The 16,008-nt window shown below is 41.5% G+C and overlaps 1 protein-coding gene across 5 annotated transcripts in view; it reads left to right on the top strand.

The window, feature by feature from the left end:
• The window catches only part of JAKMIP1 (janus kinase and microtubule interacting protein 1), a 257,995-nt gene that overhangs the window by 161,046 nt on the left and 80,941 nt on the right, over positions 1-16,008 (top strand). For all 5 annotated transcript variants that reach the window (XM_074951703.1, XM_074951707.1, XM_074951705.1 and 2 more), the window contains 5 exons: positions 2,150-2,359; positions 3,187-3,306; positions 9,076-9,222; positions 9,844-9,984; positions 11,841-11,900. In XM_074951703.1, the coding sequence (XP_074807804.1) occupies positions 2,150-2,359; positions 3,187-3,306; positions 9,076-9,222; positions 9,844-9,984; positions 11,841-11,900 (678 nt within the window). The remainder of the gene's footprint in view (positions 1-2,149; positions 2,360-3,186; positions 3,307-9,075; positions 9,223-9,843; positions 9,985-11,840; positions 11,901-16,008) is intronic.

Genomic DNA, 16,008 nt, shown 5'->3' with positions numbered 1-16,008 from the left:
GGCAAAATTTTGCCCACAGTGTTTAGTTCCATGATCAGATATTATTTTCCCAAAGGACCCCTGGCTGGTTCAGTGCACTTGATTGGTGCTCAGTGAATGAGGCAGCTGTTCAATATTTTTTTTATTGTTGTTCATTGTAGCCCCATGCTTCAGAGTACACATCATACAAATCGTTCCATGAATAAGAATTTTTTCTTTTTTGAGAACCTTTCCTTTTTGCACTCATCACCATAATAGCTGAGAACCTCACAAACATTAATTAATTTGTCCTCAGGCATTTAGTGAGGTGGGTAAAAAGGCACAGAACAATTAAGTGACTTACCCAGAGTCCTTTAGGAAATCTGTGGCAGAGGTGGTGGTAGAATTCAGATCTTCTGGGACCAGTCTAGTTTCTTAACAAGCAGCTTGTCCTTCCTCTTACCGTGGATCATGCCTTCATTTGCTTCACAGGGTCCAACTTCTACAGTGCCCGAAGCAAGGTACCAGCCTGAGTCAGTGCATAGCCTTGCCTCATTCACTGGAACTGAGTAAGGCAAGAATCCCTAGGAAAACAAATAGTCTGTGATCATGTAATAAAGAATTTATTGCAGTGCAAACATACAAGCACCAGAGTTACAATTGCTAGGACAGCCTTAATTCTGGCATTTCCTGACTTTTGAGCACTTGACTATTTAAGGTTGATGCACTCTTAACATAGGATTGGGATAAAGAATATGTTACATATGATATGACTTAATAGATTTAATTTGGGGTTTTTTTCCCTAATGATCCCATGGATTTACATTTGGGGGGAGGAAGGAAATGAGGTAATACACAGAAAAAGAAAGCATGTAGCACATTCCCAATAAATATATGGTACATTGTTAGCGTACATGTTAAGAAATCTGTTTCTATAGTAACTAGTGTAGATTGTCACTTCCCTTAGTGTTTGGAATATTACCAAAGTCAATTTTGCTGATGCTGTGAGGGGCACATCCAGTGTAAGCTACAGTAGTTTACTGCTGATAGTATGCTCTGTGTAGTTTTGAGATGTGTGAGCAACACATTTGGGTAAACATAGATAGGATTTAGGGAAACGTTTCTCCCTACCATGCTGAAATCGTGTCTTACCCACTGAGGGTGCTGTGATATAAAACATTTCCTTTTTCATTCTATGCAAAGACTAACCTACGTTTTAATCTTATCACAAGGAGCAAGAAGAAAGGTAGTTAAGTATGTTTCCGAATTTTGGATTAAATGTACACATTTTGGTTTAATAGCATTTGTCTGTGGATAGATTCGTCATGTCTGAAATTCACTCCTAGACACAGAGGCAGCGGGAGGCTGATGTATCACTTAAGCCTCAAAATAAGGCTTAGTTGGGATTTAAACGGTACATTGGCTTTCTTCTGGCCCTCTGCACCACAGGTGAATATCTTTCCCAGAATATAGTGAAGAAAGGTTCTTTTTTTGTCCAGGTAAACTATGCATTCTCAAGTAGAGAGTATTTTTTCTCTTTGTTTTATACCTACCTCATGTAGAGCATAATAGGGCAAGCGCCAGAAACCTCTCAGACACCATCAGTAGGTGACAAATTATATGAATTTATTTATATTTCCATCACCAATACAGTCTTGTGCAGCAAAGTATTTGCAAGGTTTCTGGCTCTGTCCTACTGGGCCAAGCAGGAACAGGCATCTCCCTTCCTTGAGAATTCAGCTAGCCCAGGTCCTCCCCCCTCACTGCCTTCCTGTGTCTTCTTTTATACTTCTCATCTGATGGCTAATTGGTTCACTAGCCTGGTCAGCTAATTAGTTTCATATCCCCAATCAGCCTTCTCCAGGGGAGCTGATTGGTTCCTAAGTGATCAGAGTGCTGGCTCATTTATTAGCTTCCAGCACTTTGTTATATAGGGCCTACTCCAACCTCTGTTGAAGTAACCATTAATTTCAAAGGGCATTGGATTGGGACCTTGGCAAATGGAAGACTGGTGTTTTCTGCAGGAAAAAGAATGTTTATTTCAGGTAGATGCAGTTTGATTTTAAAGAGTCACAATTAGGTGGCCACTGTAGTTTTGAGAGCAGAACTTTCTTTTGTGGGTATGTTTGCTGCCTGTTGTAAATACTTGGAAATGTTACAGAAGTTTCTCTCTTGCTCTGTTCCCTTGCAGATGGATGAGATAAAAGGCAAAGACAGAGTGATTTTGGCTTTGGAAAAAGATCTTGGTGTCCAGGCAGGCCATGCCCAAAAGCTGCTTCTTCAGAAAGAAGCTTTGGATGAACAGCTTGTCCAAGTGAAGGAGGCAGAACGGTACCATGGTAGCCCCAAGAAGGAACTTCCTGCTGGAGTAGGGGATATCACTGAAATGATGGGAAGCCCGGTAAGAGAAGCAGATAGTCTTCATAGGTCAGTTACTGTATCTACTTTCACAGCGTTTCCGGATACTGTGAAACCACAGAATTGTGAGTTATGTTTAATCCTTGCCAAAGGAGCATTGCATTGGTAACAGCACTGTACATTGCATTGTTGCGGTAAAAGTAACTCCACTTTTTGAGTATTAAAAACTCCACTTGCCTCTTGAATTTTGAAGAATGTTTAAAACATTTGACTTTAAACTGGTAAAAAGTGGCCACAATGTGAGGTTATTACTTGTAATTGACAACTGATTACGTATGTTTCTTCAGTTGCAATGACGAACCATTTGTTTCCTTCATACATTTATTTATTTTATGAATATGAACTATTCTGTACAACAGCCGTAGACATTAAAAGGGAATTTGTACTTATTCTTTTCCAAATCTGTACTGTGCCATCTTATAAATATGTTCTGTGCCGTGCTATTAACTGTGGCATGAGACTGAGATAACTCAGTACAAAGAACACTAGTAGTAGATCTTGCTTTCATAATTTAAGGTTTAATTTAAATTTTTTACATGATGTAGCTTAGAGTTAACCTTTTGGCTGCTTGCCCTTTTTCAACTTGTACAACCCTGTGACTCTTATAAGAAATATTTGCAACAGTTCATGTCAATTAAAAAATATTTTCCAGTCAATGGTACAAATGCCTATAGATATTCTCTACAGTATCCATGCTGTATGCATACACTGAATGCAAAGTCTGCCTACTATAATCTAAGTACATGTTTCTGTGTAATAAATGATATTTGAAAGGAAAAAAATCCCTTTTTGGTTTGTATGTTTTTAAAGGAACAGCATATGGATGAACGAGACATAAGGAGATTTCAACTAAAAATCGCTGAACTGAATGCTGTAATACGGAAGCTGGAAGACAGAAATACCCTTTTAGCAGATGAAAGAAATGAACTGGTAAAATAATTAGTAATAACACAGATGATGACTTGCAGGACAATATTTTAATGGCACTTAGAGAACTTGTGTGTTCAGGCAGAGTTTAACTATTTGTCTCTGTTGCTAACACACTGAAACGTAAAGATTTTTTTAAATGTTCCTATTTGGTTGATTTACTTTCCCTTATTTCTTGTCCCCTTGTTGTATGTCCTTTCATCACATGCATTCTTTGCAAGTAGCTTGACTGAGATATTCGCTATTTTTTTTCGTTTGATTCTTACAAGGTCCCTTAAGAACTGATTTTAAAAAAATTAACCTTTGTCTTTATTGCTTTTTAGTTTTACTTAATAAGTATATATTCCAGGAAGAAACAGTGTCCCTTTACACCCAAACATGACTCCTGTACCGGTCATCAGCTGAAGTGAAGATGTTTAAATAATTAAGTAATAATACATAATTAAAAATAATTAAATAATTACATAATTTTCTTGCAAATTCAGCATTTCTTTCTTCCTCATGTCTTTCCCAGGAATATTTTTTTCTGTCTCCTATTTCTAAGGTGTCTAACACCATGGTAGCTAATCAGCCAGGACTTTGAAACTGCTGGTGTAGAGAGAGAGCAATATTATGCTATTTTCTGGGTGCTTTTCCTTTTCTCTGAATGGTTCTTTTGGGCATAAGGATGGAGCATTTGCAGTGTTCAGAGCTAAATCTGTTGTCCTCCAGGCTGTCATTCCATGTGAAAGTCACTTTCTTTTTTCGAAGAGGAGGAAATTTAACATAATAAACTCAACTTTGGAAAAGGTTTTGAAATGATTGCTCCTCCTTTTCATCATCTTCAGAACTGTCTACAAATAGTTCTCTCACAAAGTGGGCATAAAATTATGAGTGGTAGCTTGCATGCAGCATTTGGTAATATACTGCACCATGACATGTATGTAATCTATGTAACTAATTTACTGTATTACTCTTTGAAGTAATGAAACTTGACAATGCCACCATTTTTTGTGAACTTCTTACGCTGGCTAAGAGCTACAAAGCTTGTTTTTCTAATGGAAAAATCTACCATTGCCTAATCTCCAGGGAAACTCCTGAAATAAGTGGAGGTATTGTGGGTGAGAGAGAGCAACTTAGAAATGGAAGGAAATGAGCATTTAAGAAATGTATTTTCCTGCATAGTTAGGGTGCAATTTTCAAAAGCATTCAGTGTTGGTCTAACTCTGCTCTCATTAAAGTTAATGGTAAAACTCTCATTGACTGCAATGGAAGCAGAGTCATGTGTGTTGGCACCGCGTCCAGACACTCCTGGAATTGGTACGGGGGACCTTGGCACCAGGACCCTCTCCAGCCCCGCTGCATTTGATGCCGCAGAGGCTCCCCCGGTGGCATTTGCCACCCTCGACATCAACACACTTGGATGCTTTGGTACCGCTGTTTGCACCAAGACTGCCACTGCCTGTGGCACCAGCATGCTCAGTACCAACGGTACCTCCTTCATCGGGGGGCACCAATTCCTGCCTCATTCTGGACATCAGATGAATTGGACTGCATATTGAATCACTCCACCCTTGTCCCCAAGATCCCAGGGTTCTTATGAATCCAAGTCAGGGTCATCATCTTCCCACTTTGCATCACCTGATAAGCTCCAAGGGCCAGTGGATCAATATGGACCAGGGTTGGCACGTGCCCCATGGCTGGGCAGAGGTCCTTGACCCAGCCCCTACTGGCCACCAATGTTCTACCCATATCAGTGGTCTTCTTGGACTCAGTGGGATACTACTTGCTTGCGGAGATCCTGCTCCTTGTTCCGATCTAAGCCAAAGTTACCCACCAGGTTGACGGGGGTGACTGAGGATCAGCTGCAAGCCCAAGCATTGGTGGTCTTCCTCCCTGCAGAGCCACCAGAGTCCTCCCTCCTGGGTGGTACTTCCTGGGAGCAAGAGCCAGTTGTGGCCCAGCCAAGACCCTCATCTTTATTGCAGGATGGTGCCAGGCTGCCTGATTCACCCTCCCCTTCTATTCCAGAGGACTTTAAAGTGTACCAGGATCTTTTATGCCACATAGTCTCATCCCTTGGCATCCACGTGGAGTTTCTTCAGGAGAACACACTCAAATTGCTTGACATTTTGCAGCCTGCTGTCCCTGGGAGAGTGACCCTCCTGATTAAGGATGCACTCCTTGAGCTGACATGAGTCCACCGCCTCAGTACCACCAGTGGTTAAGTGCATGGAAAAGCACTCTTTTGTTCCTATGCAGGAATTGAAGGGTTCTATTTCCACCCAGCCCCGAATTCCCTGGTTGCAATGGCTGTAAATGACAGCGCCAAGCAGGATAGGTTCAAATCTACCCCCAAGGACAGGGACTCCAAGCAGTTGGACTTTCTGGGCAGAAAGATCTATACCTCCTTGTCCCTTCAGATGAGGATTGTGAATCAACAAGCTTTGCTGTCCAAGTATAATTTCCTCAATTGGTCAGACATGTCTAAATTTGAGGACCAGTTGCCTGCCCTGACGTCTAGAATGAGGAATTTCGGGCATTCATTGTGGAAGGCTGCTTTGCAGCAAAATGACCCTGAAGTCCACCCTTGACTTTGCAGACACCCAGGCCAGGGTGATGGCCCTAGTGGTAACTATGAGGAGGGCTTCCTGGTTTCAAATCTGTGGGCTCACTTTGGACGTTCCACAAGCCATTGAAGACTTGCCCTTTGACAACTGGGTCTTGTTCTTGGACAAGACTGATGATACTTTGCATTTCTTTAAGGATTCCATAGCTACCTGGAGGCCTTGGGAGTGTACATGTGTTCTGTGCAAAGATGCCATTATGGGACACAGCGGCAATACTGCCAGTTTCCCCCTGAAACAGTGAGACTACTCTACAAAGAGGGATAAATCCCCCAAGAGAAAGCAGTCGGGCTCAGGACTGCTAAGCACCCATTTTGACTCCTTAGTCCAGAGCACTGGTCCAGTCGTTTCTCCGTCCTCTTTATCCCCCCATCCCTTTGGGAACAGGCTGGCCTGTTTTTACAATGCGTGGGATTTGATTACTTCCGACAGCTGGAGCCTAGCAGTCCAGTCCAGTTCCTCTCCGCACCCCTTCCCACCTACCCACCACATCTCTCTTCAGGGACCGTCTCACAAGACACTGCTCGTCGAACAGGTCAGCTCTGTGCTAACATTGGAAGTGGTGGAGGAACTCCTGTAGGAACACTGGGGCCCCAGCTTCTTCTCCGAGTACTTCCTGATACCAAAATCCAAGGGCAGGATGAAACCCATTCTTGACCTTCATGGCCTCAACAAATTCATCAAGTACCTGAGATTCCTCATGGTCACTCTTTTGGCTATCCTCCCAGCACTGTCTCAGAATGACTGGTTCACTGCTCTGGACCTTCAGGTGCCTACTTTCATGTGGCAATTCTGCTGAGTGACAGGAAGTTTCTTCGTTTTGTGGTAGAATGCCACTTTCACTTCATGGTTCTCCCATTTGTTCTCTCTTCTGCCCCCCTCCCCAGTCTTCTCCAAATGCATGTTGGTGGTCTTGGCGTATCTCAGGAGGAAAAGAATCCACATCTTCTCATATCTTGATGACTGGTTACTGAAGGGTGGCTACAGAGAGATGTGGACCCAGGCCTTGTAAGGGCAGTCCTGCAATCCCTGTTCCAGTAGACTCCGAGCCCCTGGATTGGGGTACTGCTTGTGAATCACTTAAGTGGAAACATCTCTGTATCTACTCAAAGAAGAAGAAATGGTTACTTACTGTAACTGTGGTTCTTTAAGATGTGATGCAGATGTGTATTCCATGACGCACTCACTGTCCCCTCTGTATCGGAGTCTACTCTCATGGACTTCAGTGCAAAGGAACTGAGGGGGGATTGGGGCAGTGCCTCATATAGCCAGAGGAGGGCCCACAGCCAAGAGGTGTGAGCACTGCCCCTCTACTAGTACTGCTAGGCAAAAGTCTCTGGCTCTGGCACACTGGACACGTGCACACCTACTTCTAGAAGAACCACAGTTACAGTAAATAGCCATTTCTTATCATACATATTCTAAAAGAATATATATTGGAGCAGAGCACTGATGCATTCCTTGTCGTTGTCTTCTTCAGTTGGGATAATCAGTAGGCTGCTTAAGGAAACTAGACACTTCGGCCTGGGTGCAAATCAGGACTAATGCTATTAATGGTACTTCCCTAGTATAAAAACTGGAGTAAGTGAGAGAAATATCATGCCCTTCTCCTATAGCTTTTCCCTTCAAATAATTTCCTATATTCTTTCATAGGTGCTGGAACTAGGAGTACTGGGGGTGCTGCCAGACCCCCTGGCTTGAAGTGTTTTCCGTTATTTACAGGTTCACAGTTTGGTTCAATGGCTCTCAGCACCCCCACTATACAAATTGTTCTAGCACCCTTGTAGTACTTTTTAGGATCATATTGCATGATCCTTAATGGTTCATTTGTATTAGCATAAGGGCAGGTGTGGCTGACCTGGGTACGGTGGTGTTTTGCTGTAAGTAATTGTCCTAGTATTACTCTTGGATACTGAATATCCTTGTGCTCTTGACTATCTTATTGTTTTGCTCTAGCTCTTCTTTACTTTTTTTCTTTCAATAATACTTTGCTTCTTTTATCTGGTGTGCTATTGGGAGAAAAAGGTTATTTAGTACCTGGATCGCTTCCCTGCATGTGCTGTTTGCCTTCCTTCACACCCTTAAGAAATGCTAAAATACTGCAGACTGAAATCTTTGAGGCCTATTAAATTAAAGTAGGATGTGGGGCATGCATGACTCAAACAAACACTCTTCTGGATGCCTGGAGTGAAGGCATCATCCATATGTCTTTAAAAAAGGTAAATCAGGCTTTGCTATATGAGGAGGCACTTTGTAAACTGCTGTACTTGAATTCTTATGAGAAAAATGTATATCCTTCCCAAGATGAAACAAAGAAACAAGTCTTTAAGAAAAATGTTATCTTCCTGAAGTTGCAGTTAAAGCCCAGTGCATATTAAAGTCTTTTTGATGATAAAAGTAGGGAAACAGAACAGTCCAAGGATTATGGAGATAAAAATAGTAAAATACTGAATACCACAAATTGGGGAAAGGCCAGTAATTTACTTGAGATGATTGTCTGACATCATAAAACCAGGGGAACAAAACTGAGCAGCTGAAAATGTCAGCAGAACCCTGAGATTGAATCTGTGCCCTCTGGCTGACTCCCTGGTTGTGCTAATTACACATTAGGTATAATTTCCTTAAAATAAGGGAGCGTGGTATATTTCTAATAAAGAATATTTAAATGGGTGAAAGGTAACTATCATATTTTGTTCTCTAGGAAAAGGGCTAATAACTCACTGGAAGCACATGCATAATAAGATTTACAGTTTATCAAGAGAGCACTTTTATAAACCATGTGAAATCTGTATGCTTCCCAAGAACAAAATATGATGTATAAGGGCAAAGACCAGCCTTAGCAATGAGGGCATTTTCAGTTGTGTTAAATAGTGAGTGCTGCATCCTTGCCATTGATACTTTTTTTCCTTTTTTATTTTTTTTACTCAAACCTGCATTGACTGCCATGTTAGCTTCACTTTGGTAACAAGCTAAGGCTATATGTTTTTAGATGCATACAGTATAGTTCAGCTGTGGTGTGTAAGCAGAAAAATATTCTTTATGAATGAATGAATGAAATTAATGAGAAATAAAGGGGGAGTGAAAAGCCAAGTGTTTCTCCTCCTTTCAGGTCATTGTAGCCCAGATTATGATTAACTGACATTTTGGGGTTCCTCCCCCTTTGCAGCTGAAACGTTCTCGGGAGACAGAAGGTCAGCTGAAGCCCCTTGTAGAGAAAAACAAGAGGATGACCAAAAAGAATGAAGACATGTTACAGTGTATCCAGAGGATGGAAGAAAAAATTAAAAATCTCACAAGGGAAAATGCAGAAATGGTAAGTAACTGTCTCGTACGTATCAGAGGTTACTTTGTAAGAGCAGCTGCTCTTAGTAGCTTAGAGTTGAAAACAAATGTGTGGCTCTTACTCAGATAAATACTGGTGTGTCAGAACCATGTGCCATAAGCCATGTGAAAGTGTCAATGTCAAATACAATATGCTAGTGGTGGATAGTATTCTAAAATCAGAGTGTTTATTTTTATTTGCTTTGTCATTTATTAAACAAAATTGATTAAGAATAAGGATCACTGTGGCTTTAATGTGTAAAGGGTATAAAATAGAGGGCTAAAATTCACCTTGGCATACCATGGGATTTTGCATGGATGTATATGTCAGAGCTGAATTTGACCTGTATAAACTAGAGATGGTAAAGACCCTCTTCAGGATTGTTCTCTAGAGTATATTCACCAGTGCTTTCTCCATCCTAGTTTTAGATGTCCAATAGATGCAGAATATACTCTGTATGTGTTTAAAGTGTAAATATTTGCTTGGTGGAAATATTGTGCTTTAGTTGTGCTGGAGCATCACGTCAGTGTATCAGAGGTGAGGGTTTTACCTAGTGCTGCAGGAAGACATTTAAGAAATTGGTTGTGTTAATAATAAACTTGATTTTTGCAGAAAGAAAAGTTATCCACACAGCCAACTTTGAAGAGACACACTTCCTTGAATGATCTCAGTAGCACACGAGAGGAACAAGAAATGGAATTCCTGAGACTGCAAGTCATAGAGCAGCAGCATGTTATTGATGATCTCACAGTGGTAATACTAAACATGTTCAATACACACACATGCATAAACCTACATTCAAACCTATCATCTGAGAGCAATATTCAAGTTAATTTGGATTGAGTACAGTTAAAACTGGCAGTGTAGTGACATGAAAAATAGTTCTTCAGCACTTTGTTTATTCCCTTTGTAGTAAATTTGAATTTCAGTAGAGCATCAGTGGTCTTATTGCAGCCATACTAAGTGGTGATCTCATAACTCAGACTTGCCTGGTGAATACCTGAAAAGTTGATTTGTAAGGTACTGCAGAAAATGATGTTGAAGAATCAGCAAGTGGCGCTCTTCATTGCATTGCATTCATTTCATTAGTGGTATTGGGGAAGTAAGACATGAAACAGAGATCTTGACCTCTCATGGTCAAGGTGCCTACAATACTGTATGCAGGACAGGACGCAGGTAACATCTTGTGTCTTGGCCAGATTCTGATGTGGGTGACTGCACCGAAAATTCCATCAGATGCATTTTTCACTTCCAACTCTAAACTGTTGTGTTGCTGTGCAACATGAAACACATGCTGCATTTCAGCTCAGAAGCTGGCGCATTTAGGTGAAGATGAAGGGGTTCCCATAAAAGTTTGTAAAATTTTTGAAGGTGCCATTTAAGTTACCATTATTCTGAATTACTGTGCACATTCCCAAATTTTCTCCTCTGGAGCAGTGTGCTGGCAGAGATGGATTATGGATTACTTCACCATTTCAAAACAAGCATTGGTAGTTTACTATTCTTCCACTTTCTGGATTGAATTACTAAAAAGAAGCCCTGACTTGAGTATTCCAGCGGGATGTAGTTCAATATCAGCAGATGAGAGACAGCTGCTCTAGCAGCAATTAGAGTTAGAAACCTAAAATCACTGTAATCCTTTTAAAACTGGAAGAATCGCAGGGAAGGACACAGAAATTGGTAGGTCAGAGTAAAGCTGGAAAGGATAATAGAATTAGGGTAAAGGGAGGTGGGAGTTAGCAAAGTAAAAGAGGATTAAAAAAAAGTTTGGAGGGAGGACCTACACGTTATCTTTTCCTTCCCTCCCTCTTCTTGTCTCTTTCTACCGACTGTTACCTTCTCCTGCTACCCCCTCTGAAGGTTAAGTCAGTATTCTTTGGCTGAATGATCGCAAGATCTAAAAGTCCTAGGTATATTTGTGACCTTCTTATTTTACAACATAGATTTGTTACAATCTTCTTCAAAGCGGATGCTAAAAGAAAGGCACAAGGTAACTGGGATCAGACACCAACAAACTTGTGCTTGAGCTTCCTAATTTGTATTCAGAGCTGAGTCCTGTAAGCGTGAACAGTCAGTGCCTTACCTTCTTAGCACCCCTGCCCTTGGGAGGCTGAGTAACCTACATCGTGTGTTCCCTTTTTTATTTATTTATTTATTTTTTAAAAGCAGCCGCAAACAAAAAATATCTTCATATACGTGGTTCTGTGTCAGAATGTATGTATCCGACTGATTTAGGATTAATAAAACTGAGCTAGTCTTTGCTATTGATCGTCGGGCTGAGAAGGGCAGGGCACATTCTTGCCTCTCGATGGGTGTTGCTATATTTTCAGAATATTCAGAGAAAAAAGAACGGTCAGAAACCTGTGCCCCTGTATTTTACAAACCTTTGCCTGCCAATTTCAAGATAAACCTGTGGAGTACATTGCTGAATGTTCTTGAGCTTCAAGGGAAAAACATTCGAGGCAATGTTCTTGTTTAAATATTTCAAGAAGTATTTATGCTGTTTGTAACTTTGCCTCATGCTTTAAGAAAACATTTAATGATGTTTCCTTTTGTCACGTGTAATCTAAATATGTGTTAAAGAAGTAAAATAATCTCTTTTACTCTAGGAAAGAGAACGCTTGTTACGCCCTAAAAAACCAAAAAGGAAAAGTTTGAAACCTCCAAAGGTGAGAGTCTGGTGTACCAGCTATTTTGTATCTTGCAAATGTCATACAAACTTTTTGGGCGAAATATGGGCTCCATTTAAGTCAATGGTAAAACTCCATTGAATGATTTTACCCATTATTTCTAACTAATGATAATTAACACTCCCTAAGTGCATGTTCCTAGCCAAAGTTTTCTCTCTCTCTCTCTCTCTCGCGCGCGCGCGCTCTCGCGCACACACATTACCCCTTAAAAGAAAATCTAAAGAGTTTGTAGCCACCATGGCCTGAATTTTCAAATGTGACTTCAGGCAGCTTTAAAAGGGATCTGATTTTTCTTCGGGCTGGTGCTTAGCACTTCCTAAAAAGCAGGCCCTTTGAAGGTATCACGAGTTGGATGCCCCAAATTATTAGTCACATTTGAAAATTTAGCCCTCTATATCTTTAGAAATTTAACTTGAACAGTATTTGATGTATAAGTAGTAAAATGGAGCATAGCTAATTTGAACTGGAGTGCAATATGGAATGCAAAAATGAAAGAACAAAACATGTATTCATTTATTTAGACAATGGTAGATTTTGTTTTAGTGTATACATTCAAAGTCTAAGGGTAGTTGTATCGTAGTAATATATATTTTTAAGTTTTTTTTTTATATATATATATATATATATATAAAATATATATATATTTTAAGTAATGAAATCTACTATAAAATCTTCCCTGAAAAGCTCGTTGCTAACGCACGCGCGTGTGTATATAACATGCCACACATTTGTGGGTTAGCAGAAGTGGGAATTAGTGTGGTTCTGCTGTACATTGAAATAACACTTGCTTTATAATTAAGGCTGCGCTTTAGTCACGGAAGTCACAGAATCCGTGACTTTCAAAGACCCGCAGAGGCAGGGAGCTGCGGGGGTACTGCCCCAGACAGCGGCAGCCCCCCTGCAGATCCTGGCTACCACGGGCGGCAGGTGGGATCCCCCGCCACTCCCAGCCGCCGTGGGTGGCAAGGGGGTTCCTGGAGCTCTGAGCCCCCATGGGTGGTGGGGGTCCCTGGACTCCCAGCCCACTGGCAGATGCCCAGGCTTCCCATTTTGTCATGGATAGTTTTAGTAAAAGTCAGGGACAGGTCACGGGCTTGCATGAATTTTTCATTATTGCCCGTGACCTGTCTGTGACTTTTACTAAAAATATCCATGACAAAATCTTAACCTTATTTATAGTGTGTTCTTGATGGCATACTCCTTATGTCCTCATGGTGTAAAGGTTCTTTTTTTATATATATATATAATTTTAAGTAATCTACTATAAAATCTTCCCTGAAAAGCTCGTTGCTAACGCGCGCGCGTGTGTATATACAGGCCACACATTTGTGGGTTAGCAGAAGTGGGAATTAGTGTGGTTCTGCTGTACATTGAAATAACACTTGCTTTATAGTTAAGGCTGTGCTTTAGTCATGGAAGTCACAGAATCCGTGACTTCCAAAGACCCGCAGAGGCAGGGAGCTGCGGGCGTACAGCGGCAGCCCCCCTGCAGATCCTGGCCACCACGGGGGGCAGGTGGGACCCCCCGCCACTCCCTGCCGCCGCGGGACAAGACAAAAACCAAACCTGGTTTTTGGAACGTACAGACAATGCATGAAACAGGGAAGCTAGCTCAGGTCACAGCAGAGATGAGACACTATATCTTACACATCCTGGGTGTTGGCAAAAGCAGATGGACAGGACAGGAAGATTAACAACAGCCTTGGGAAAACCTTTGCTATATTCTGGAAGGGATGATGGACAACACCATGAGGGTGTTGCCATCCTTTTGAAGAAGGAAGTGGAACATTCCCTGCTTGAATGGAAGACTGTCATCAGGAGACTTATGAGAGCCAGACTGAAAGGGAAACACAATAATATCACCCTGATTCAGTGCTATGCTCTGACAAATGGCAGTGATGAAGAAATAAAGGACAAATTCCACCTTACATTACAGGCAGAGTTAGAGAGAATACCATGCCACAACCTAACTATCGTCATGGGAGACCTGAATGCCAAGGTCAATAAGGTCAACACAAACAGAGCAATGGGAAGACATGAGTGTGGCACCATGAATGAAAACGGAGAAAGGCTTGTTGATTTCTGCAATATAAACGACTTAGTCATCGGCGGAACCCTATTTCAACATCTTGAAATTCATAAGCTGACATGGTGCTCTCCAAATGGCAGAGGTAAGAACCAGTTTGATCATATGATGATCAATGGCAAATGGCAATGCTCACTGACAGATGTAAAAGTGAGAAGGGGAGCCGATGTTGGCAGTGACCGCCACCTTGTGACAGCCTCCATCAAGCTAAAACTGAGAAGTGTGGGCCCACCAAACAAGGGACATAGACGTTATGACAGTGACAAGCTAAAGTCCCCTGAAATACAGAAAGCCTTCATTCTGCAATTAAAGAACAGGTTTCAGGCACTTGCAGACCTTGGTGAAGAGGAGAGAAATGCAGATAAGGAGATCAACAAGAAGTGGGACAAAGTAACAGCAATTTATAAACAGAGCAGTGAAGCCTGTCTAGGCTACAGGCAGAAAAGAAGGAAGAAGTGGATTATACCCAGAACATGGGATGCCATAGAAACCAGATGAGCCCTGAAGAAAAAAGTTTGATACAAAATCCCAGAAGCTAAAGGACAAATACTGCGAGCAGTATAGCAAGGCACACCAGGTCAAATGCCTTGTGAGAGTGGACAAACAGTATACTGATAATCTGGCAACACAAGCAGAGGATGCAGCTGCTCATGATGAACAAGGAACCATCTATAAAATGACGCGGCTTATCAGTGGTAAATGGCGGACATCAACAAACACTCTCATCAGAGACAAACAAGGCCTTTACTAACAACAGAAAAAGAACAAGAAATGCGCTGGACAGAGCATTTCAAAGAATCGCTGAACAGGAAGCCACCAAAAGAGGAAGCAAACATCCAGGAGGCAGAAGAAGATCTTGACATCAGCACAGACACCCCAACTAAGGGAAGAGATCATGCAAGCCATCAAATCCTTAAAAAATGGGAAATCTCCTGGCAAGGATAACTTGAATGCAGAATTGTCCAAGGTAAATCCTGAGTTAGCAGCATCTATCCTGGCACCTCTATTTACCTCAGTCTGGGAAAGGGAAAAAGTGCCAGATGAGTGGACCAATGGCGTTATAGTGAAGATACCAAAGAAAGGAACTGAACTCTCAGAGATTGTAATAATTGGCGTAGTATCACCCTTTTATCTGTGCCAAGCAAAGTATTGTGTAAGATCATAGTCCAGCGTATATCAGAGGCAGTTGATAGCATTTTCAGAAAAGAGCAAGCTGGTTATCGGAAAGGGTATGGATCCACAGACCAGATCTTCACTCTACGAAACATAACAGAACAATGCTTAGAATGGCAACCACAACTCTACATAAACTTCATAGACTTTTGAGAAGGCTTTTGATAGCATTCACAGGACCAGCCTATGGCACGTTCTGCAGGCATATGGAATCCCTCTCTGTATAATCAACATCACCAAAAGCTTCTATTTCAACTTTACATGCAGTGTTGACCACAGTGAGCTCAGTTCTGAAGTCAAAACAGGAGTATGTCAGGGTGTGTCATGTCTGCAATCCTCTTCAGCATTGCCATCGACTGGGTAATGCAGCGTACAACAGAAGACATGACAAAAGGCATTAAATGGACACCCTTCTATCCCTTAAAGACTTGGACTTTGCAGATGATCTCGCTGTCGTAGCACATACCCAACACCGTATACAAGAAAAAACAACTCATTCAGCGCATTCAGACTCCACGCATTCAGCCTGCAAATTTTACTGAAAATCAACCGCAATTAGACTTATATCATGACCTTTAATGTTGCCTCACCATCACCAGTACAGATAGAGGATTATGTTCTCACCAATGTAGAAACATTCACATACTTGGGCAGCACCATCAGCCAGGACATCCGGAACAAAATCAGTAAAGCCAGGAACACCTTCAGGAGCTTAAATTACAGTCTGGAAATCATCAAAATACAACGCCAAAACCAAACTCAAGATTTATCAGAGCTGCGTACTTTCAACATTACTTTGTAGTGCAGAATGCTGGGGAATAAGAAAGT

Source organism: Natator depressus, chromosome 4 (genome assembly GCF_965152275.1).
Source record: "Natator depressus isolate rNatDep1 chromosome 4, rNatDep2.hap1, whole genome shotgun sequence".
NCBI classification, from domain to species: domain Eukaryota; kingdom Metazoa; phylum Chordata; order Testudines; family Cheloniidae; genus Natator; species Natator depressus.
The sequence above is the reverse complement of the archived record's forward strand: the minus strand, read 5'-3'. Positions and strand labels throughout refer to the sequence as shown.